A 26,546-nucleotide genomic window follows, 5' to 3' on the forward strand; every position below is an offset into this window, starting at 1 on the left:
TCAATTTTCAGTGTCAAAGCAAAGGGTGTGAATACTTATGTACATGTGATATTTCATTTCATTATTTTTAACACGTTTGCAAAACATTCTTTAAAAACGTTTTCGCTTTGTCATTATGGGGTATTGTTTGTGGGAAATTGAGAACAAAAATGAATTTAATCCATTTAGAAATAAGGCTGTAACATAACAAAATGTGAAAAAAGTTAAGGGGTATGAATACTTTCCAGATGCACTGTATACCCTAAAGTCTTGGTCATTTGAATTCCAAATTCCCTTTATGTCTTTGTTCGCCTCACAGTAACTTAGACTTTGGTTGGAGCTCTGTGGCAACAGACATTTATAACTCGTTTTGTTCAGCTAGATAATCCCCACAATAAATTACATCAAGGTTACATGGCTGCGCATCACCAAGCTAAAACTAAATCACCAAACCAACACTAAGCTAAAGGAGAACTTGTGTCGGTGTGATGACGTTTAGTGGCTTATTTCGACACTAGTTAGCAACCACCGTTTTTATGACACATAGAAGCATCGATTACTGACGTATTTAATGTCGTAGAACGAAAATCTTTTAAGCTTGTGTTACCTACAGAACTTATTTCAGGCTTCTAATCACACACGCGTTGAAATTCCTTTGACTTCGAGACAAGGGAACTGGGATTTCTAAGTAATTTCTGGGTTTCAGGACTCATTCCTGCACCACTCTTTTACAGAGACCTGAAAACTGCATACATTTACATATGGTTATGCAAGTATAGTTTCAGGACTGACTCAAATGGATGTCAAATCATCCTTTAATATGACACAGACAGTGGTCACCCTTAATAAAAACTGACAAGACAATAATTAGAGTTTTACCATCCCACTGTTCATTTGGAGCAGGTTTATATCTTAGCCAGTGGAAATGAAGCGCTGCTTCTGGCCAGCATTATAATCTCCTAGAACTACTTTTACTTTGCTCTGTATTCCCCCTGTGTGCCTCCCAGAGACGACTGGAGTTTCAAATATTGACTTACCTCATTGATTCATCAGAACATGGCAAAGCCTTTTAGGAATCCTTAAGCAAGGATTTTATTGCATCTTTGAAGTTCTGTATGTGAATATGTGGAATATTCCCCAGAGTGTCTTACTCCCATAGCTGGCAGTATTTTCTTTCACTTCATACAGGAATGAAAAATCACCCACTTTAAATGTGTTTCTGTGGCATTAATCATAGCTCAGTAATAATGAATCTGTACTGTTTATTACTTTTTGTAAATACATCACTATCAATTAAACAGTATTATGTATTTCTGTCGAGATACATCCATTAGCCTGGAGCACTGCTGCGAGCTGCTCTTATTAAGTTACTGGTCTGTGAAGATTACAACGAATTAATGTCAACATTTCACTTGTATTATCTTCGATGTAAGCGGAGACAGGACTGTAATTATGCTTTTATCACCAGATTAAAATAATGAAACATTTAATTTCAGCCTCACACTATTCTCTCACATATACACTAACTGAGATAGAGAGTGAGAGATTTTGGCTGATATTTATTTATGACATTTCTGTATCTCTGAGATATTTACATTGAATTTACACAGCATTTTCCAAAAGTGAGGACTAATGGTCAAATCAAGCATTGCGTACGGGACTGAGTTGGAAATATGTTCCAAACCATGATAAATGTTTCCAATAGTGCATAGCAGACAAATCACCTAACATTTCTTGAGGAGGTAATAGTTGCAATATTACTGCAATTAGATGACAAATGGCATTCTTAGAAGCAATGCATTGCTGGGTTTATGTAGACCAGGGGTCTCCAACCTTTCTTCATCTGAGAGCTACTTTCAAAAAATGAAAGTGGCCAAGAGCTACTTGCATCACATCGCTTACATTTATTCACATAGCCCTCATCAGTTGAATTAAGCTATACTTTTGTACACGTGTGAAATTGCAATACCTAAAGCTTATCAAAAATAAGGTCCAAGAAAACGAAGATTTCTCACATATTATTATGGCCCACATAATAAGTACATCACTGAACATTCACATAAGTGTCCTTAATCACCACCTTACAAGCATTTCACTCTTTTGTTAGTGAGATGAATGGCACTGCATGCAGTCCACCATAGAGGTGTATGCTGGACCCACTTAAGGTTGACTTAATAGAGTCATTTAAATGTTCATCAGTCGGTCTTGTTCTGTATTTAGATTTCATTCATGTCAGAAAAAGCTGCTTCACAAAGGTATGTAGAACAGAACCAAATAAAGCAGACATTTTCAGTGCTGCTTGGTGAATGTTCTTATAGTTTTCTGGGTCTACAAGGCTCCAGAAATGTTGTGAGTTTTGCTGAGACTTAAGCTGAACATTATTTTGGAGATCTCCACAGGATTGACACTGAACAGTTGTTCAGCCATCTTTTTCTTCTTCTTCTTCGTCTTGACATTAAATTATAAACCATAATAAATCAATTGTATAGGTCTAGCCTCCCTATATCTGTGTGTGAAAATGGTTCCATTCTCAAAAACAAAAAACTAATACTTCTGCAGTCTAGCTGCAGCTTCTAGCTACGGTCTTCTGTTAAAAAAAAGACACTGAATGTCTTGAATGTGGCATCACACACATGACTTGAGTCTGAACACAGCAGGAGTATTTACAATAGCATTATAAAAACAAAAATAGTGCATGTGGGTGCACACTTACATTATCTGTCTTACTGTTACATAAATCCCATGAATGTATGAGATTAAGTTAGCTTCATCATATCTCAATCAGTGATTAAGTGAATAATAAAGTTTCTATCGGGTCACTATCAGCCTGTCACTCATTATTTTCAGGGAGGGGGCGGGGTTTGGAGGAACGGAGAGGAGACGGTGATCGCGGAAGCTTTCCTCCTGCCTTCACAAACTTTACACAAGTATTTATCAACTGAAAATAGCAAGAGGACATTCATACTCTGCAATCCAAGACTTGATTAAATCCACCAAAAACCTGACATGACGATAACGAGTGTTTTTCAAAAAACACAAATCCCTCCCTGTGTGTCTCTGAGGCGCAGCGACAGGGCCTGATTCAGAGCGGGTCATTCTGCTGTTGGTTCTGGACTGGTGTTGGTGGAGAAAGCAGACTGCTCCGTGTGTGATGTCGCTGTGCTGCTGTCACGTCTGTTCCTTGATCTCTGCGTCACCGACCATTTGATATTCATGTGACAGAAAACATTCTAAAATAAAAAAACGTTATGGTCCAGCCGCGGCCGAAAAATCAATAAGCAACCTTACTACGCTATAATCGATAATCGAGCGGCGAGCTACTGAAAAGCTGCCCGCGAGCTACCGGTACAGTAGCTCGCGATCGACGTGTTGGAGAGCCCTGATGTAGACATTTAACAGAGGAAACAACAACAAGAAATAGGTGCAATTTGCCATTCCCACATATGGGACTGGACATAATCAATTCTGTGTGTCTGCAGCGAACATGGCATTGGATACCCTGGATACAAGGGGTGTTATTGAATTATAGATGCATTTGCTTTGATTAGCTTGAGAATCGTGTGACATGGTTGGATATTGGTTGGTAACGTGTGGGCCACCTTCTTCTTACTACCTACTGTGTTGCTAAAAATGTAATTAACTTCATAAACAATATTCTGCAGTACAGCACCGTATAGTCCTAGCAATAAAGAATGCTGGATCATATTTGTTTATATGTAGTGCTATTTATTTGTACCTGTTTCTTTATTTTGTTGCTACCTTATATTAGTACTGGAATCACCACACGGTATCCATCTCCTTTCAATATTCCAGCAGTTTTAAATAATTTGTACTGGTGTATTTTACTGTTGAATGTTAAAATATTGATGGAACCTTGGAAAACAAGTTTCACAGATATAATATTTAAAACAGATGTGATCGACTCCATACTTTGCTCAAAACAAGCCAAACCTTACTTCTGCTCCGGGGTAACATTTGCTGCCCCTGAATGAGAAACCTTAAATGTTTTCCTTATCGGCCTGGACAGAGGGGAAAGATGCTTTAAAAAGCAAGATTGGCTTTTTTATTTATTTGATGCATAAAACCCTGAGCTGAAACGAATGGATTTGGGACCTCACAAACGACCGATACCTCCCCCACAGCCAACTCCCCATGTGCCTGTTTATTCATGCTGAGGTAAGCTGGAGGAATTCATTTGCTGTCAGCTACTATTGAATTTGAGATTAGTTTTTATTTCAGTCTCCTAAACAGCTCCCTCTGCCTTCCACTTGTGCTTCGCTGCTGAGTCTTGTGTTGTGTGAGGAGCCTCCGAAAACAGCTGCACCATCACCATCTGGCAGCAGGTGACAGATATGAGTGCAGGCGACCCATTTTATTTTTAAAGACCCCTTTCATAATGACCTCCATCTCGGTCCTGCAGCATTGTGCAGTCAACTTCCTGTTAGGATTCTGGATCAGTGCACTCCTCTGATAGAGAGCTTTTTCAGGATTTTGCTTTCCTTGCTCTGGGGTGCTCAGAGTTGGACCTGCAATCAGATTCTGACACACAGGTTTAAACATGTCCCTTGACTTTCTTAGTTCCCTTAACCAGTGCACAATCTATCAACAGAAATGTCAATGTTATTTTAACATTTTAAAACATTTTAAACTTTTGGCAGAAGTATTTCCAGTATACATCCAGTCTGGTTAAATCAAGGTTTACATTTTCATGCATGCCCTTATCAATATTTGGCCACTTTCCTTTTGCTGTAACAATGTACATTTCCCCTCTGTGGGACTAATAACCGTATTCTTATTCTGATTCTGATCACTGCCACTAATATGTTTAGCCTCAGTGTGTTCAGCTTGTATCTCTAAGTCTGCTGTCGTGTTTCAAATTCCTGTGTTTGATTACCAGAAAGTCTGAAAAAGATTCAGCTTTTTCCTACCGTATCTTACATTCATTTCATGAATGCTAAAAAAGAGTTTCAGAGAGTTTGCATCAGGTTGAACTGAGCCCCCAGGCACAGCCCCCAGAGCCAAAATACCTTATTATTATTCTGGCACTCATTCACCATTAGAATAACTGTTTCCATGGTGCTGCCAAGATCGGTCAGTTCATTGCTGCCATAAACTAGGTAACCCAGGGCGGCAAACAAATATCTGTGTTGATTAGTCTCGTATTAATTGAATATTGAGTAAGGTTTGCAGCACACTTTTGGATTGATTAAGAGTGCAATAAACACCAAGGTTATGCAAAAATGTTCTCAGACATGGTTCAGCACGATTAGGTTGTTTACTTGTGGGTGCAGCAGAGATAATGCCAGTTGTTCTGTTGAGCCGTTGTTTGTGCTTTTAAGTGTGGCAGCAGCAGGGTGCCAGTGATAAGTGCAGGGTCCAACACATTAAATAAGCACCATGAAACACTCACTGCGCTCCAAAAAAACGTTTTACCACAGTCTTAATCAGGTGGTCATGAAAATAACTTGAAGAGCCACAGCAGCGCATTTCTGCATTCATTTGTTAGAACACTGCTGTGACAATGAATCAACCATTTCACAGTCTTTAGACTTGTACAGTATGCATTCCGATACAATCAAAAATGAATTATTAATAACTAACTAGTTACACAACTTGATGAAATCCTGTTAGTTTTGGATGACCTAAATCTGTAAGAGAAGAGAACATAGAAATGCTGTCATTTTACCATTAACTTTGTAAAAGGGGAACATCATCCTGCTACTGAGCGAGTTATGCCTTCCAGCTGTGAAAGTGCTGTCATCATTTAATGACTCAAAGAATAATAGGATAATAAGAATATCCTTTATGGACTAGACATTTCACATAAAATCCTGCTTTGCAATAACTTGCCCTGAAATGTGATTTCCCACTCTTCTGCTCTACATCCAAAAATATGTGTTTCTACTATCATTAGAGGCGATTGTGTGAGACTTATATCGTGCAGTGTTGTTATGTGCGCATAAGCATTGTAGTATATCATTCTACATTCTTAAATTGTTATCCTCTGATGGAATACCTTTTTCCCAATTACTTAAAGCCATTTTGTGTATTCAGTTACTCCCTAAGCCAGGCTGTACATCATTAATGAATACTATGCAACAGGATTCCCAAACAGATTGCGCTGCATGCAATATCACCTTTGGGCTGAGGTATTATTCAGGTAGGGGAACAAACGTATGTGTTGGAACAAACCCCAAAATACTGTTCTGTTTGTATTAAATTAAATGAGTTATTACCAGATGAAATAAAACATCTCTTGATTTGGCTTTGAGTTCTGACTTGAAATTCTGCGAGTTCAAGTAGTTATTAATAACTAAAAAGATGGATTATGTTGTAGGGGCTGCCAGCTGAATTGGCCCAATTTGAGCATTCTTCAAAACGATGCTGAACGCAAATGTTTTTGACTTGATAACTGGAATCATTTATCAATTTAATAAGGCACAGTGATTCATCTCATGTTTACCACAGGCTTTGTCATTCTTCCCAGTTTGTGTACAACAAGTGTGAGGATGTGTGTTTGAGTATGGACTGTACATGCGGTGTCTTCTGGTAATCAATCTTCTCTCAACGCTGCTTCGAGGTACACGCTTCATCTAACAGAAATTATAATTAGGCAGCCTTTTATTCTCTGTAACGTTCTGAGAGGTTTATCCTTGTGGAGAGGAACAATCAGCGTACAAGGTCCCTTTTCAAGCATCCCCACCCTCTCAGACAGTTATTTTGAGTCTTGAGGATAAACCTGTTCTCCCAAGGCGCCACAAACTTGAAAGGGATACCTGTCTCTCATACAAATGAGTTACCCTACCTACATAATCTTCCCCCTTCTGTATCATTACAGAATGCAAGTGTATTCTGACATATCCAAATTAATTCCCTTCTGTCACAGAAAGAAATGTTTATTCCTGGGAAATGTTGACTTCCCCATGGGTCACTCTTACTGTAGACTTTGCCAGCACAACATGCATTTACTTTTGTAGCTTTGTGATTAACTAGGAAATGGATGTCACACTAACAATGATGCTGACTTTGTTGTTTCTGTTTTCGTTTTTTTCACCAATGCTATTATCCCTCCAGAAATGTATTTATTTATTTGGGGCTGTGTTATATACATTATATTGTATATATTTTTCTTCCCTGCAGAACAATTGTGATAATAATAACCCGTGAAAACACAGTACATATATTTAATAAAATTGTTTAAAAGTGTTATTTAACAATATTTTCAAGCTTCACTAGTGTTTGTATAATGGCAACCTTTCATCCTGACTATTAATATTTATGACATTTATAATAAAGACAAAGAACACAAGAATAAGTGTAGCTTTTTAACTCTTTAGCCCCGTATTTTTCCTTCAATAAACTAAGTGTGTTGGCTTTTCTTCCCTCTGAGTTATACAGGGGCACCATTTTAAAGGCTCAAATGAAGGGTCAATTTAAAGTGAAACTATATTACTCTCAGCATTTGTTCTGGCATTTTATTTCTTATTTCTTATTGAATCACACCCCCTGGGAAAGTGTTGTAATGTGTTAAGATGCAATTGCACTGAAGCACTGTGGCATTGCAGAGTGCCTTTGACAAGTCTTAACATTCACATGTTTGCGGTAAAGTGTTTATGAAGGTCACCAACCAATTATGCCTTTTTTTCTGACAAACAACTGACATGCTCATGGGTTCTGCTCACATGGACAACAGATCCATACTAAGCAGAGATTCTATAGTGATGTAACCTTCTCTTGTGCAGTACTGATTCTCCACTTGCTTCCTGCCTCTGTAAACACTCGTGTTCTACCAGGACATCAAAGCTGATCTATTTTCTTTGGTTCTCCACCCAGGAAACGGAGTCCTGCTGCGGCCTGTGTTCACCAAACAACCTGGCAGTGTGGTGTTCCCCCTTCAACCTGGCGAGAATCGCAGAGAAGTGGTGTTCAGCTGTGAGGCCCAGGGACACCCAACACCCTTCTACAGGTAAAACCTCCAGGCATGGCTCTATGCACAACATGTTTACAATGCAGAACTTTCTTTATGCTTTCAAGGGCAACATGTGTACTAATAACAAATAGAGACTGGATTTATCGCCCTGTGCGAGCTGAGGATTTGTGGACCTTATGGCTCACTGCTGCTCACGGCCTGCAGCACTTGGCGTCACTGTCAGTGTTAATATGAGAATGATGAATTAATTGGCCTCTGTTGTTGGTCAATTGCATATTTGCATTGGCTGGTGGACATTGATCCGCTTTATAATTCACTTTGAGAGCTTCCTGTCATCCGTAACACTAACCATTTGAAAGATCAAGTGACCCAAGAGTATCATGCATCAAAACTCTTCTGCTCTCATGACAGAGATCAAGTGGAGACGAGAAACATGCGTAGTTTATATAGTGTATTGCGAGTACCAGAAATAATGTGGCAGAAGATATCCATCCTTATATCTGCTTCAGTTACAGGATATGTACAGCATCACTGCCCACCGTAGCATAGACATTAGCACCAGAAATCTAATTTGGACATTATCAATCAGTGATAAACATTACTCAACTCACAGGATGGACTAATGTGTGGGATACCTGCTGCTGTCATTGTCCTTGTTCAGTACACTGGCTGTGAGAGGTTGAGCACCAAGTGTGTTAGAAATAAATGAATGCCCAAGTTCTCTGCCTCCAAAATTATAACAAATGAAAACAAATGACAAACAATGATTCTCTTTAAAGTGCAATAAGGGCATAAGCTATTAATTCATAATCTATCAAACAAGGCCACATAGCTGTTGTACTCCTGTCATCGTAATTAAATGCAAATTGCGAAGCCAAGCATTTAATGTGTAATAGGTTGAAACGATCCCTCATAACATCAGCATATGCGGCCGGTAATGTAGCTTGAAGATCCTTGGTGTTATGCCTAATGGGCACTAATTGAAATGAATGTACAAGATCGTATCACTTGGATCAGCTGCATATTTTTTAAGCTATCAGTCGCTATTCCTCCCACTCTGGATAGTCCTTCTTTTTAAAATGATCATTTAATGAGGTCAAATGGGCAAGTTTCTTTGCCCTTTCTGAAATCAAGTTCTGAGAGCGTGCCCGGCTCCATATCAAATCAAATGTTGCTTTAATGAGCTATTTAATTACAGCTAGTGCCACCAACTGCGGCAGTTGATATACAGTACCACATTAAGAAGTGATTTTCAGATCACAAGCTTTCATCCCTTTTTAATAATGGGCCTGATATTCAGATGGACATTGCTGTGTTGTTAGTTCAGTCAGCATGCATCATATTAGCGTCACTGCCTTGGTAATTTCCTTCTTTTAAACCAAACGCAACTTGTTCCAGCACAATAACCCATATGCTGAGTGGCTCTGAGTATAAAAACAGGTCTATTTCAGGGTCGTCAAGGGCAAATAAATGTGTCTGAGACTACCCGATGACCGCTACGGCATAAAGCCCCCACTTCAAGTTGTCACCATGGCTCCTTGATTTGTCTCATCTGGAGCTCTTGGACTAGTTTCAGCTGCAACACCAAATCACTAAATCAATCTAATCATCCAATCTGCCGTTGAGCACCGCTCCACTGCAGATGTCTCTCCCTTCTTCAACCCAGCAACCTGCTGTCTTTGTATAAATCCTTACCACTAAAAAAGGAGGAAGAAAGTCAGAAATAGAAACCTCAAGCTGCTATTTTCTGAGAGAGCTTTGAAAACCTAATCAAGTCTGAGGAGCTAACATTGAACTTAATTGTGTATTATTTCCTCGATGAAAAGCCATTTATTGAGAGTTGCTAGTGTCACTTTTCTTGTTAGTCTTTGTTTACTCTCTTCCTTTTTCTCATTTTCATTCCGTTTGAATGTGATTTGATTTTTGAACGAAAGTGCTATTTGAACACTACCTTCGCCTCGGAATTATACAGACAACCTTGATGCAATGTATCTGAATAGAAAAAGTTTCTGAATGACATTTTTTTTTTTTTTTTCATGTGTTTTACATTTGCTGTTCACAGTGAATAGAAACAAAGCCTTGTAGTCTATATTAAAATGTATGACATTATGATCATGCTGCATTTGTTTGAACTGCCATCATCAACTGAGCAGGTTTTCTTAGACCATAAGCCTTCATTATGCAAAGTAAACACCATTAAGTCTTCTAAATCAAACCACACATACATCTTGCAAAGTTAAATGCTGATGTCTGGCAATTGATTATTGCTGGTCTCTCTCTCTTCTTCACACACACACACACACACACACACACACTTGCTGGACCCATAATATTGAAGCAGTTCAATCAGAAAAGCAATATTATCCTGCACTTTACATGTGGCCATTCTGTTTCAGCACTCCTGGGCCCCGATTAATTAACAATGTTCACATACTTTCTCACTCTATAGAAATGATCAAATAAGACAGAGAATTGAGGATATGCGCACCTCATGCATACTTTGTCAAAAACGCTGAGAGCCGCTTGTCACTAAAGATTACAATTGCTCGTCCAACTGAAAGGCCTGAAACTCCCATCAATTCAATTAGCTGGTTGCGAGCAGATACTGTTCACAGCTACAGTGTTCACTTCAAACCGTCACATACATACATGCGTCTCTATCTACCGTGCAATCCCCCTCACAATACACACACACACAACCTATGCACCAAGTTAGGCTTTCCTTAAAGGTGTTCACTATGTGTATAACCAACTTAAGTTTAAAGAACTTCTAAAAACTGTATTTACATAGAACTACTGGTACGTCTACTACAAATAGCCTTAGCCATGTTGGATGATAATTTCTCATTCAAAGGGATAATGAGTGGTTCAACTGTGTTTCTACATCCATTTATGGCTAACCGTTAGATGTGGAAATTAGGCTTGTCCAGATGCACCCAGTTCCACAAAGATCAACACTTACAAAAAATAATCAGACACATACACATTGCGGCTTTATTCATCTGACGAAAATAAGGCATATGCAAATTCCTGTCTACACACAGTTGTATTCTTAAATATACATAGCGTTGTATGCATCTGGCCCTTAGTGCTTGTCCCTCCCTTCTGATGATTACTATGATTTGATGGGAGAATTTTGATCCACGGTGAAAGAGCCTCCTTCATGTGGTTGTCATTGATGGACAAATTGGCAAAAAATAAAATGTCACAGAAATGAAAACCATTTGATTTGCAAGAAGGAGATGTATGAGAAAAAAACTGAATAGAAATAAACACTCTTATGAAATGAGTTTTTTTTTTTTCTGATTGCTTTTCCTTTCAGTTATATTCATTTCAGTTTTGCTAAAACACACATCAAACTGCCATTTTCTGTATAGAGCAGACATAAATAACACAGTTTGTTTACAGTTTAGATGACTGGGTACTCTCTTTTTGACATGTACAATGCGTATGACATGTTACTGGGCATCTTAACGTTCTGTGTTAAGGATCTTTTGTTGTGAATCTTACATTTTCAGGTGGAAGCTCAACGACTCTTTCATCATGCCCAGACTGGGGTCACGCTACTCTCTCATGGGAGGAAACTTACACATCAGCCAACTGAACAAAGAGGAGGATATCGGCATCTATCAGTGCCTGGCATCAAACACCTTTGGCACCATCGTCAGCAGAGAGGCCAGTCTACACATTGCCTGTAAGTCTATATTATATTTACCAAGCAATTTGTCACTTCTAAATCATTTGTAATACTAGTTTTGTATTATTGTCTTAAGCAATTTGTGTTCTTCCCATTATTAGTTTTCCTTCCGAGTTGAGTTTAGTTCACCTCAATTCAACTTGGGTTCCTTTGAGTTCACTGCTGCTTTTGTTTGCCTTGGAAAGGGAAAGTTTCATTAAACATCAGACGTTCTGGTTCACTGAAAATATAATGACCCTGTAGGATTCTCTGGAAATTGTTTGTTGTCAGACCTGATCTTCTCCAGCAGCGACAAGAGACTCTTATAGCGTTACAGTTAATTATGAGAAAACGCAAATTAACAGGCCATGTTCCTGTCACGCTGTGTTTTTTATCCTTTAATGATTGATTAAAGCTCCAGTGCTGCGGTTTACTCTGCTTAACATCTCACACCCCTGTGATGATTGTGTGGTGGGCCTTGACAGACCCCGTATAGTTGATGCTTTACAGGCTTCATCCATCACGTTTTATAAGACCACAGTCTGAGGCACATGTGATCACAAGGTGAACTTGAGGCCTCCACTCTTGATGGGCAGCTCATATCAAATGACAGCCCTGATATCTGGGAACAGATGGTGCAGCTAGATTGAATTCTGATGTCTGTTTCTCTGCCATCGACGCAGAGATGATCCTTGGCATGGAGAGCATCCATCTAGCCACGATTTGGTGCTTCATTGTCACAAAGCAGCATTAAATCTTCAGCATATAGTGCAAATCGGTGCCCTGGGCTGCCAGCAGGCTGTTGATCATATTCACATTTCCTATCAATTTTGGAGGCCTGATCTGAGCTGTATGTCATTGTGATTGGTCTCATCCATTGCCTGGGTCTGACCTGGGTCCTGCTGCTTTTGTCAACAGATGAGGACAAGCATCGGTGCTGATGTGTCATCCGTCTTATTTATTGCTTGTGGTTTAACTTAATGAAGTGTTCTCTATGATTGAAGGGGCCTTAGGTCAAGGGAATAATTCATGGAGGAGCAGCCTGTTATGAGAGTCAGTGTCGTGTCATTTGTAACAGACTCTGACTCAGAGTAGCTCAATATGCTCTTTCAAACATCAAGGGACTTGCGTCGTTCTCTGTGCTGTAATAACTCTGTGAGACAAAGAACAAGGTAAAGGCCATTAAAGAAGGAAAAACATGATCTACAAAATATGCAATTTTATAAAGTACTTCAAAAACCAAATATACCATAATAACAACAACCATTGTACTCTTCTGTAATATATTCTGGGAATAATTCATTGAAGTCCTTATACTGTACATATGGTGAACAAAAACAATGTGGAAGTTCTGCATCACCTAATGATGTCGTGTAACATTGAATGTCCATTGAACACATGTGTAGTGCATACATGAGAGTAAAGATAGCCCACATTTGTAATCCTCTGGATGGATGATATAACAGTCTCTGTTACCATCTGCTAGGGGTTTAAACCTCTAAAAGTATAAAGGTTCTTGATCCTGTTGACAATGCAGACTTAAATATTTAAAAGGTTCTGCTCGCATGCTGAGAGTGCTGGAAGGAATAATCTAGTTGGAGATTAGGAAACTCAATCTGCTTCGATAACCAAGGGATATTTTTGGTGTAAGTGTAAGGATTTTCGCTGATGCAAGATGCAACATTATACAACCAATTGGAAGGCCTGCAATGCCGGCAAAGTGTAAAGGGTTGCCTGTTCTGAAAGGAACATGCTACAGCCTAAATGCTGTGCTGCTTATAGAGCCACGGAGAGTAACACAGTGTTTAACGAAGGGTGAAATAGCGGTATTTATGAAAGCAATGCGGATGTGTCTCCCTTGTATCTTGCTGCTGATGATTTCTCCTATCATATTCGGTTCTGTAATTGCACATAATTCTTACCAGCTCTACTACCTTATCTGTATAATTACTTTGCAAGATTTAGATCTCCATTTTTTTCTTGCCTCTCATTTCCATCAGCTCCATACTCTTTATTCATTGCTCTTGCCTCGGGTGAAAATGTAGCCTGTTTTGAGCTTGAGAGCATCAGAGGAAGGGACAATAACATTTTCCATCAGCACTGTGATGCTAAGTGCTCAATCTGCGTTTCAAATTCTCTTTTAAGAGAAGATGGCAGCGGGTTTTTTCTGAATGCAGTCCTTCACAACAGCGTTGTAATTGTCAGGAGACACCAGCGGTATCGCTCTGTATGAATTAGGCCCCTTTGATGTTTATCACTGATCAAATGTCAGGTGTCACTCACTGTTGGGGGTTCACTGCATGGTGCTTCTCTGAGAACAGGAGAGCGAGTGAGGGAAGACCGGAAGACAAAAATGAGGGATAATTGTTTTCAACCGTCTACCAGTATTCATTTATTTTTCACCCTTATGGTTACCACATATGACAACTTGTTGATTGCAGCTTTTTTTTATTTTATTTTAACTATTCAAGTAGACAGGGATTAAGTTTACAATTGTACCATTTGTCATCCATTTCCTTTCTACTGTACTGTATGTAGCTGCAAAATATGTGTTTTATGAGAAAGTAGACATTTTAGAGCAGAATAAACTTATTTGGGAGGTGAGAGTTCTGTGCAATTTCCATAAATCAGGAGTATCCACAGTGACAATGAATCAAGTGTAGCAGATTGTAAACTTTGCCTGTTTTTAAAGAGGTGGTCATGTTTGTATGTGTTTTTATGGAGAATGGTTGATGTTACAATGCTGCATTGGATCCTTGAAATATCTTAATATTGTCATAATTAATTATCTAGGTGGGTCATTGGTCAACATTCCATGTGAAACATTTTTTGGTGTTGCCCATTTTCCTGCTATTGCCATTGACCAATACATGTTTTTACGTTTGATAATATTTTAATCCTACCCTTTGTACAGCATATTTCAGGCAAGGTACACAAAGAGATTTCCAGTGCACATTTAAAAGACACCAGCCATTGTTGAAAAAAACCTCAAACATAAATTCAGGTGGTGGCTTGACAGAGAGACATTAGTCGACCAAATAAGTGCAGTGGTCGGAAGAGATTGCGAACTAGCTTAAGAACTGTTGTTGGTTTTTGAGTGCAACTATAATTTGATTCAGTAAAGTGTGTTGAGAGCACAACAGTGGGAGAAGAAATCTGACATGTCCTTGGCTAAAGCATAACCGCCCCATACTTTACCTTTTTATCAATTCTTTTTATTTTGTCTCATGAATTTTAAATGCATTAAAATGCGTTTCTACCTTTTTAAATGATTCAGGCAAAGTAAGTGGTTCCGTAAAAAGGCTTTATAGAAAGATGGCATTAGCAGGTGAAGATGGAAAATCAGTGAATGTCATCCCATTTAAATTGGATCCAAGGCTCTTCCCATTTACTGTTAAACTACAGATGGATGGGAGGTGACTAACGCACAGACTCACTTTGGTTTGGAAAGAAAAAGTAAATGCCTCTTTTAAATCTGATGTGTTTGGCACTTTTGTCAGATTTGTTTATAGTTTCCTTATATTTAATCCTTAAAGGTGGGGTATGTAATTTTGGAGAAACCAGCTCGAGTGCGCTAGAATTTGAAAGGACACAACCGGAAAAAATCTGCCTCTTCCTTCAGACTTCCTTACAGAGCCCCTCCTCCAACACACACGAACGCGCACATGACCAATGAGGGCACGAGATAAGTTTGTGCACAGATGGAAGGCTGACAGGCAGGTAGGCCATCCAGTTACTTTAGCCGGGCCGGCTCAGATGATTGGTCGTGCTTTTTACAGCGCCACGGCTTCCACAGATGACATTTTTTTATGTATTTATTGTCAAAGCATTTAATATATTCATTGCTATCGGGATGTTAAGAGCATTCCATGGAATATAACAAAAAGTGTTTCTGAAATAAATTACATACCCCACCTTTAAGGGATAGCATTGTTAGTTAGCCTGCCATTCAAAAAAGTTTAAATAGTAAAGAGAGATTTCGTACTGGTCAAGTGTAACATTTGTCCCAACAACCTTGGTTATTGATTGATGCATTCTATTAACCTGGTATTTAATCTAAAGCCATCATTTGGTTCACTTTACTACTTGCATTAATACCACATTTTCTGTCAAAGTTCAAATATCCTAATAATGTTCTTTTTGGTGAATTCTACCCAAAGCCTCTTTGACTGGTCGGCTCTCATGAGAAATACAGAATGACCCATAATTGAAGGAAATTATGCCATAGCTAGAGAGCTTTAAAAAAAAAGCTCACTTTGGAAAGTTTTTAAAACTCTTTATGCCTTTTGTCCAAATGGTTATGTGACAAATGTAACCATATCACAAATTGCCCTCGAGCTCACACTCCAGCAGAATGGGGCAATTTTGCTTCTCTCCAATCGCCTCCTATTCATTACAATGTGTCACATTGATGTAGCTAGCACAAAAATGCAAATTCACATCCAATTTCATGGATCTGAAAGCACTCAAAATAGCCTGAACCCTGCCATGGAGAAGCACATGGCGATGCGGAGCCGTGATGGGCTTGATAAGATGATCCACGGGGCGCAGAACAGCTTGGGTTGTCAGGCATTGTTGGCTTTTACTGTGTCTAGCTCATTTACGCCCCACCATACTCCAAAGGAATATTGATCGGGAGAGATTCACTCTGTGTGAGTTAAGCAACTCTGATATGTTCTAATATGTAAACCTGATTTTAGAGTCAAATCTGGCCCTTTTTGTTGTTCACAGCATCTTCTGATGGAAAGGGCATGGCAGGAAACCTCTGGTGCGATATTTCATTGTAGTGATGGTAAAATATTTGATTTAATACACTGTTTCTAACCAAACGTTGTGCTCGCTTGACCAGCCACACATACATAAATGCTTGTTAAGAGCAGGTGCCTCTCATGAGCTGTTCCACTCAGTGGGAAAGAGTGGATATGAGTGGTTGTTGCAAAGTCATTTGTTTGCAAACCATTTTATTTGTGAATGAAGTCCTTTCTTTTATTTAAAGCTCAGAATTCTCTTAACCTCTGCAGCCGATAAACTGACAGTAAACAAGTATTTTATTTATTAATGCACATGTAATATGAGAGTGTTTTGCAATTCAAAACAAATGACCTCTATGCATGCAAGATAGGACATTTATCACAGCTTTTATTGTATGTCTCGGTAGATCTACTGTATAAACTGTATGTACTGGATATGTTATGAATGTGGGAATGTATATGTACATTTTATTTGATTTCGTCCTTTGTTCATTGTGACATGTTTTGCTCTATTTGTTTTAATGCATTATTTCGGCACTTTGTAAAGCACCTTTTGGCTATTTTTGACAAGTTCTGTACCGTATTTTCCGGACTATAAGTCGCACATGTCTATAAGTCGCTCTTATCAAAAAATGTGTCGTTAAGAGAAAAAAAACATATATAAGTCGCTTCGGTGTATAAGTCTCATTTATCCACTGAAGTCTTCATCCTCTGTGCCGCTGTTAAACACTTTTGCTAACTCTGGTGGAAGTGTTTAACGGAGCTTACACACGGCGGCGTGCGTTGAAGCTTGCCGGCGGGCGTGTCTGACGCTCGACCAACAACCAATCACATGAATCTCCCGCCCCGGACACACAAGCACGCGGTTTGATTGGCTAGAGCTTGTACTGGCATATGATTCGATTGGCTGACGCTTCCGTCGAAGCTTCAAAAGTAGAACATTGTGTTCGGCGAAGCGTGACGTCACCCCATTCAAAGTGAATGGGCAGAAGCGTTGAAGCTTCAACGCACGCCGCCATGTGTAAGCTCCGTAACAGTGACACAGTGGGTGTTTCTCAATCGCGAGTAAAGCTGCTTCAGAGCCACTATTTCAAGCATACTACGTCATCGAGTGCCGCCGAAGTACTGTTCCAATCTCCAGCATACTTGGAAATCTACCGAGCCCGGCGTACTCCGTTTGGAGAAATATCGAGGCTGCACATGAGTAGACTCCGCGGTCTTAAAATCCCCACAATGCTTTGCGCACGGACCAATTTCCCCAAATCTGTGACGGAAGATGTAAGGCGGGGCCTCTCATATGACGCACACCTACACACTTGCTCGCCTGTTCCACTCTTCGTTTTCCAAATGTCAGGAAGTATTCTTGACTCGCTTCTGAAGCAAGATGCTCGGCAGACATGTGCTACCAAGCAAGCGTACTCGCGATTGAGAAACACCCAGAGTTGTCGATAAAGCAGCATGTCCTGCTCCGGGCTGTCCTCAGACTCTCCATCAGAATCAGCTCCGATTAGATCTTTCTGAATCCCGACAGGATGGTGTCGGTCGTCACTGAAGCCCATGCTGTGTCGATCCATCCCACAACATCCTGGAAAGTTGCATGACTCATCCTCCCGGTTGCCGTGACTTTTTTCTTCTTCGGTGGTGCAGCAGTTTTCAGTTGTCACGATTGTATACAGTGCCATCTATTGGCCGGAGTTTGAACGCAGTCAGACAAAATTCAATATATACTTTACTGTATAGCCGGAAAATACGGCATGCATAATTACTTGAAAAATACTATGATGATAATAAGTCTAGTTAAAAAAACACAATAATAATGAAGTTATTAGATTGTTGAAAGTTATCAGGTAGCTTACTCTGAAGGCAGTACACACACTTATTTTCTGTCTTAATCCACACACATATTGAGCATAAGAAATGGTACAGTAGGCTGCGTAACAGTTGAAAAACTGACTCTGCAGACGACCAACAGTAGAGAGTGTATTATTTCTTATCAGCATTCAAAATACAACTGTGCACAATATTAACTCAAACCAAACGATTCACAACATCAAACCATTGTGAGACGGTGCTCCTGCAGCTGCCGTACTGTCTGACTCAGCAGGTAGCGGCCCTGCCAGAGCAGCTTCTGTTTCATATGTTATCAGATAGCTGTTTGCCTCTCTAAGCCAAAATACTTTGTTGTGGCAGCTGAAATAATGGAGCAACTTAAAACAAAAGGAAGCTGCAAAAGACTCCTTCATTTTGAGATGCACTATTGCGGTAGGGATATCAGTGTGCTCTGTCATTGATTGGAATGTTGTAAATGTTTTATCATGGTCGACATAGGACGAATCCTCCTGACTTCACCAGCACCACCTGCAGATTTACAATTGTGGTTTTGAGTGAGTATAGGCTTTCTAGAAGCAGTCATTTTTACATGTCAAAGTATAAAAAAACTGAAAAATAAATGTAATTATAAGGGAAAGCAGGTGCTTGGGTCCTGGTATTTCGTATGATGGTTAAATATAAGTAAGATGTGTTGGGCACTCATGAAAAGCAGGTTATATGGAGGGAAGCTGTGCATAGTTAAATCAACATGCTGATAGAAATTGCCAATAAAAAACAATGGGCAATTTTGAACCGAATGTATTAATAAATAAATGAAATTGTTCTTTATGATGACTGTATGCTTACTGAAATGACTTATTCGGTAGGTTAGCATGCTATACCTACATGTGCCTATTATTCTAACACAATTTAGCCACAGTTGCTTGGCCTACGAAACTCAATCAGATCTACAGAGCTATTGTGCCGGGAGATAGAATACATATTGAACTGCTGAAACTAGAACGTATCTAGCCAGTGTACAAGCTACTTTATACGGCATTGGTTTACACCGTGACAATGACAGTATACCTACTTAACTTTGTAAATGTGGGCATGTTAATAAACTGATTACCACAAAGCATTAAAGTGCAGCCTCACAGAACTGTTACGGACCGTCCACACAGCAGCGTTAAAAAAATCTTGGAGGTGGGCGTATCTGAAGCTTGGGGATTTTTTGCGAGCAAGGCACCAACAACCAATCACATGAATCTCCCGCCCCCGACATACGAAGCAAAAAAGTTTGAAGTAAACTGGATATAAACTCCCCAAACAGGCGAAAACATACCACTGTCTCTGCCACCTCCCTCCATGCCTGGCTCCTCCGGTTTATATCCCGGTAGGTAAATAGGGACTGGTCATAAAGCACCGGGTGATTCCCTACTGCTAATTTCTCCTCCATTTTTTGGAATATGAGGAAATGACCTGCGGTATGTCTCTCCCAGCATACACGCCGTTTGATTGGCTAGAGCTTGAACTGTCAGATTTGCGTACACGGGATTTGATTGGCTGACGCTTCCACCTCAGCCTCAAAAGTTGAACATTGTTCAACTTTGAATCCTGAAAGTCCTGAAAATCTCCGCTCGCCTGCCCACAATGCAGTTCGGCGAAAAGTGAGGGAAAGTGACGTCACCCCATTCAAAGTGAATGGGCAGAAGCGTTTCAAGATTTTTTAACGCTGCTGTGTGGACGGTCCGTTAGTGTGGCTTTGGACTCCAAGTCTTGTTTAATTAAATCAGTTTGTAAGTCTAATATATTTTTAAAAAACAGATCAAATAAGAGAGGATTTATATGTTTTGATCAGCGATTTTGTTTCTCTCTTATACTGGTTGTTTGTATCTGCAAGCAAAACTATTGGATATCCTGACAGTCTCAAGCTTTCGACTTTGGTTGTGATAGCAAGATTCAATCAAAATACAACATTTCTTTTTAGAATAGTTCATCTACTAATTATACTCTAAGGTGTGAAGTTAGGCATGATATAACGTGAACATCTGGTCTGATAGTGATTGTTTTTATAATCATTTCTGGCATACACATCAATAAAATAATAGATAAATACATTTCTCACATTCGCTTTCACGTCCAGGGATCCAGAGTATAGATGGCTTGCAGTCCAGAGGGACCCTAACTGTGCTCAATCTGTTCATGCACAGACAGGCTTATGCGATTGTTACCCATGGATCAGCTATAGTCTAAAAATTGGCTGCTGAAGCATCCACACAATCTGTCTGCTCCAAAAATGAAAAAAACCTAATGATCTACTTAATAATTTGTGAAGTCATACAGAAGCTTTCCACTTAATCAATTGTGAACCATGGAAAAGCTGCTTTCGATGGTGATAATGTAAGGCAGTTCTGCTGGTTGCAGCTTTCCATTACTCACAAGGTCTGCAAAGAGCACGTACTGTATTTATTATGCAGAGGCTCATCCTGCTGTGCTTGTACACAGGAGGTGTCAGTTTTGCATTCTTTCTGCCTTTTTATGAATTCAGTCTTGATTATGTCATTATATGGCAGCCGCATATTTGGCTGCACTGCTTGCGATATCTCCAAGAAACACAGCAGGCAAGAAAAGGCAAAGTGTTCAAGGATTGCAGGCTCGATTTGCTTTTTCTCAGCAAGTTGTCAACAAGTAATCGGTCTCCATACAAATGATGTTTCAGTCTTAGTCATTTAATTGTTACTGGTCTGTGTGCAGTGGATGAAACACAGAAAGTGATAACCATACGCAATTCCAATTAAATTCCCTCATGTGTGACTTATACTTGAGGAATTGCTTTCTGCTCCGGTCAGGAGTGTTTAGGTCTTTACAGCACTTTGTGTGCATTTATGCAAACATAGTGTGTTTCATGAAAATGTGCAAAAGTTCTGCATCATATGGCACTGTTAAACTCAGCTGTAGCTGTGTTCTAGCCAGATATGAAATTATTGAGCAGCTGCAGATATAAAGTGCATTTTTACCTCTGTAAACAACTTTGCACGTCCTGTGTGCTTACGGCTTCTTTTGTGAAGAATTAATTGATTATATTTGGCTTTGTTTCTTTTTTTGGTTTCCAGACATGGAGAACTTCAAGACCCAGAGAAGAAGTCCAGTGAGGGTCCGTGAAGGTCAAGGAGTGGTCCTTCTGTGCGGCCCGCCTCCGCACTCTGGAGGTAAGACGGACTACTCTTCCATCATCCTAATCACTTACACAATCACGATTTCCACAGCTTTTTAACAAAAACTCAGTATCAGTGAAGACTCATTTACTAATCTGGAAGTCACATTCGTGCTCCCGCCCGCAGATTTCCTGGCTCTTTGTTTGTGTTGTTGAGGTCAGTGGAGTGAGTCATTTTTACTCTAGGACACTCTGGCCTATCAGCTTGATTTTCAAAGGGGGAGCGAGGAAAGACTTTGGCATGCAGACGGAGAGGCTGTCCGTGTCTGGGCCCCTGCCAGGCTGAGTAATGGAGCCTCTCTCTGAAGGTGCTTTGTCTGCTTCACATCAGTACTTTGCATCCATGACATTATCATTGAGAGTTAGCATCCAATGTTATTAACTCCTACACAGGGTTCTGGTAATGGATTGTAGTTCTAGCAGCACGGCAGAATGTAATTCTCCACTTTTGGAGAATCAGGATGTAATGTAACATACTGAACACAGCAGGGGGGGGGGAGTGGTTTCAGCCATTATTTCTGAAGATCAGCTTTAAAGAGCGAAATGAGCATCTGTTACTCTAGTACTCTTCGGTTTGGACTAAATTACACTTCTCACTTTCATTCTCTTCTATAAAGCCTTGACTTTTATATATACTAGTATAATTCACTAAATGTGTCAGATTAAATTAAAATATGCAATAATCAAGATCAGTGCATATGAGGAAATAGCTGCATTAGAATGTGCTAAAGACCACCCAATGTGGGTTTTTACAGACACAATATTGCAACCTTGGACCACCTTAGCTTACACTTATTATATCATACAGACTAACCAAAGTGAATATTTCTTGCTATAAGGTTGCTATCCATCAGGAAGCATCTTAAAAATGGAAACCCTTCAGGTGCTGTATGTTATATATGTCATAAAAACAGATTATTGTTTGTGTAAACTTTAGTCCAGTGTTTCTGGGCGAAACTGTTGAGCTCCAACAATGAAATAGAATGTTTTTTCATCACTAAGTCACTGGCTCACCTTAGAATAATGTTGTGTTTGTAGTCCTTTGTTGTATGCTGTGTTATAATGAGACATCTCACCTTGTGCTTACAAGTGGAGCTGGAACAATGAGCCATATGCTTACTTTTGGCAGCCTCGTAGTGTAATGGCTTTTTTGAAACCACATCCCCCGGTGGAAGATTTCCAAATGCCAAAACACTCCAGCCAGCTAAACAAAAGCATCATCAGGTGTGTGTCATGACATTGCCCAAAAATATTTAGGCCATTTAAATTCAACAGTTCATTCATTATCTCCAGGTAAACAACACTGTTTCAGTCAGGTCACATGTGCAAAAATCGGTCTAATTTATTTCAAGAAGCTATAACTCTCTGTTTTTGGAGGCAATTGTGCAGGCACCAGGCGAATATTTACAATTTGGGAGAGAGTGCATGGACAAGGAGTTTGGCCCGGCCTAGACAGTGCAGAAATGAGTTGACATTGACTGACTTCTTCTTGGAAACATTACCTGCTGTGCCAATTCATTATGGGTAGTTTTCACATACTAACCAAACAGGCTGCAGTACAGTACTGCACGGCAATCAGAAAGGGAGGAGATATTCAGTAACCAAGCATTCATTTACTTGATTATGTATTGAGGTATTTAATGAGTCACCTTTAAGGCACCTTCGAGACAAGACAATAATCTAGATTACTTGCGTGTTTAATGAATGCTGACATCAGTTTAGGTTATACCATTTTATGCACAGCTTGATATTGTTTATTGTTAAGTTTTGAATGTCGCATACAGTTGTTTGATTTGTTCTAATAGATTGAGTCTCACATAGTGGATTCACTGGTTTACAAAGCATGAATATCTCAATAGCTACTGCTCTTGTTTCTTTACATAGCAAGTGATTGATTTCTTATTCTCCTATTCTTATAATGTGCTAACAATCCTTACAAGCTGAATCCAGACAATATTACTTAAAATGTGATATGTAATCTCAATTAAAATGTAATATTAGCAGTGTGTGCCCGTTACGCATAGTCCAACAGACCATTTTGAAATAGATTATTTCCAAGATGCCTGAAAATAAATAGAAAATGTTGGTTTGCAATTGTCTGAGGACACATGACACAATAACAACTACTTTTAAATAAATACATGTATGGCTCATGATGGTTGTTTCATGATGGGGATAACAGAAAACTGAAAGGGAGCTATAACCTTTAGGCAATTATTCACATTTCCCTTCACAAACCTCAATAATTATTCAGGAAGGCTTCAGCCAGGCTCTACAAAGGACAGGAAGTATTGAATGGCCTTGTCCAGGCTCATAATACAAAAATCAGACCTGGATGTCTTAATAGCATTGAAAAGCACATCTGATGATGAATCTCATTGTATTCATGTTAACAGCAGGAGGGAGCTTCACCTCTGTGAAACACATCACATGTGTCCTTTCAAAAACCTTTGAGCTCACCTCCTCTCATCGTGTAAATCCATTTCTTTTTCATTCTGACTCATGGTAGTCATGTGTCACACATTTTTAATTTATGGCTGAGGAAATGTAATGTGACCTTTTATAGAACTGATGGTTTTGTCATCTTTCATTGCCATATTCTTGTTTGATAAGGGGATTTCAGGACACCATTGCTTTATATTGGCATTAAAAATGTAACACGTCTTTTTATAAACACATTTTCAAGAAACTCCCCGGGTTCTGATGTTACATAAACTCCAGTTGCTTTGTTGTGACTGCAATCTTGCATATTTCACAACTTCACACTCTGCAGATGTTTACCAAGATGAATGCGTGTGTGTGTTTGGGTAGAAATTTGACTAAATCATCATGAGATAAAATATCTGGCTCTTGATGTTTTTTCCTCTAGGGAAATGTTAATAGAGTCTTTCAATAATTCTCTTAAATAATTCATGTTCGTCTTGTCTGTCATTTGTCACCAAAACTTGCTTCTTTTTATTTAGACTCCACACTCCCTGTGGACCTCCCTCCAACAGCATGATGCTGATCATTTGGGAGTAGGGGAGGGGTTGTTGTCAGTAACTAACACTGTTACGTTGCACCTGGCCCATATCTGTCACATGCAGTCTCATAAGAAGCCCTTACCTGCTCTTAAAAAGGAACGATAGCTTCATCCACGCTCATACAGAGTCTGTACAGTCGGCCTGTTATATGTTCTGTCATCATCATTTCATTATATAAGATGCAGAGAAAAGACTGATGTTCCTATAATGTCAATGAGCTATATAAACTCCTACTATAGTTGGAGTAAGTGCTCTCTCTCATTGCATGGACATGTTATATCAGATAACTGGATTAAAGTTTAAACATGCTGGATAGCAATGGCTTTTGCTGCGTTTCCCATGACACAACTTTCTATAAAGCCCCTCTGTCTTCAAAGTTTAATTAAGAACATGGATGTAGGGACAATGGGCCTTACTCCAAAATATAGAACCTCTGCTTAAAACGATGGTACAAAAGTTTAACATACAAATCCGGATCCGAAATCCAAAAAAAAATGGATGCATTAAACTTATCATCCAGAAGCAAAAGAGAGGAAAAGTGATTTTCAAGTTGACCTATAAATTATCAGAACTGATCATGACTGAAACACGCAAGTCTTCTGATACGATACAATGGAACACAAGGATTTTAAAATGGTAATATTAGTATCAGTGCTCTCAGACTGTCGACAATCATTTTATTTGGGTGAATGGAAATGTACTGCTAATCATTTTTATATTCATTCAAACTGGGTCAGATTGCTTCCCTGCTGTTTTGCCCGTACCGAATAAACACAGCCAGAGCATGCTTTTGTCCTGCCGACCAACAGCATACAGACTGCTTTTGTGTGTACCAACAGCCCCTTCCTCCTTCCTTTTGCGATGGATCATAGCTTTTCTCTAGAGACCGTGCAATGTGCTTGGAACGATCCATTTTCTGACAATATATTTGGCAGCTGTCATCTCAGATTATGCCTATTGATGGAGATGCTGAGGATGCTGAGATGTGCTTTAGGATGACTCATCTCCAATTTTCTAACATATTTACTGAAAAGCAGGCCCGACCGTATTTGCTATGGTAATGATGCACTCCGTCTAGTTTTTGTTATATGCTGTTACAACCAGACATACACCCCCACACCTCGCCGTCACATTGTCTTGTCCTCATTCAGCCTCCTTCTGAGTGCAAATATTAATGGCAATGCTGCACCTGGTCACTTTAATCCACTGAATTCGGTTTAAAAGCAAATAGGGCTGCAGCTAATGGTTATTTTCATGATCCATTCATCTAATGATGATTTATCAGGATTAATGAATTGATCATTTAGGCAGTAAAGTGTAAGCAATTTAAAAAATACCCAATTACCAGGTTGTTTTGTCTAAGCAACAGATGCATATTATTCACAGAAAAGATGGAAAAGCTGAACCATTTTCTTTTCACTTGAGAAGCTAAAACCATTATCATTACTTTAATAATTAATATATTATACAACATATTAATTTGATCCGCTAATAAAATAACTGACACAAATGTGCCTCACTGTGTAAACTGTGGAGGAAAGTAAATGTATATATAATGTATTTTTTGCTTAATATTGACGCATGGTGAGAGCATTATTGCTAAAAACAACACTTGAAGAGACATTAAAGGGTTGGGAAATACATAGTACATTATCCAATTAATTGGAAGCACTATTAATGTGTTGTTGCACTTTTGAAACACAGAATAGTCTGACCGCCACTCTCACAGTGTTGGAAGTGAGAAACATGCTCTCATACAGTGAAGGGAGACAGGACATAATTCACGATCAGTGCAATACAGCCTTAGACAAGGATCTGCCTCATCTCCCCTTTAAAGGATTTCAATATCCCATGAATGATTCAGAGGCCATTATTTCATTTTAACGATGCCTCAAAACCCTCATGACAGCTGCAGGAAGTAGTTTGGTGCAGCCAGAATGCTCTGAAACTGTGAGATAGTTTAGAGTTGCACTTAAAGACCGACACAAATAATATCAAGTGTCCAAGAGGAGCTGCCGCGGTGTTGTTCCACTGCACGGTACTGTATTTTATTAGATGTCAGTGTGTGTCATCTTCTGCTTTGAGAGGATCTGAATGACTGTGCTTTTGTACTGCACCTAATGCATCTGACCTCCTTTCACTAATGGAAACATGCCTTTTA

The 26,546-nt window shown here is 39.4% G+C and overlaps 1 protein-coding gene across 1 annotated transcript in view; it reads left to right on the forward strand.

Moving 5' to 3' along the window:
• Positions 1–26,546, forward strand: part of cntn3a.1 (contactin 3a, tandem duplicate 1) — an 81,110-nt gene that overhangs the window by 12,541 nt on the left and 42,023 nt on the right. Inside the window, exons 3-5 of the mRNA XM_034144588.1 lie at positions 7,813–7,945; positions 11,428–11,603; positions 21,262–21,357. Coding sequence (XP_034000479.1) covers positions 7,813–7,945; positions 11,428–11,603; positions 21,262–21,357 — 405 coding nt within the window. The remainder of the gene's footprint in view (positions 1–7,812; positions 7,946–11,427; positions 11,604–21,261; positions 21,358–26,546) is intronic.

Source organism: Trematomus bernacchii, unplaced genomic scaffold (assembly GCF_902827165.1).
Source record: "Trematomus bernacchii unplaced genomic scaffold, fTreBer1.1, whole genome shotgun sequence".
NCBI lineage: Eukaryota > Metazoa > Chordata > Actinopteri > Perciformes > Nototheniidae > Trematomus > Trematomus bernacchii.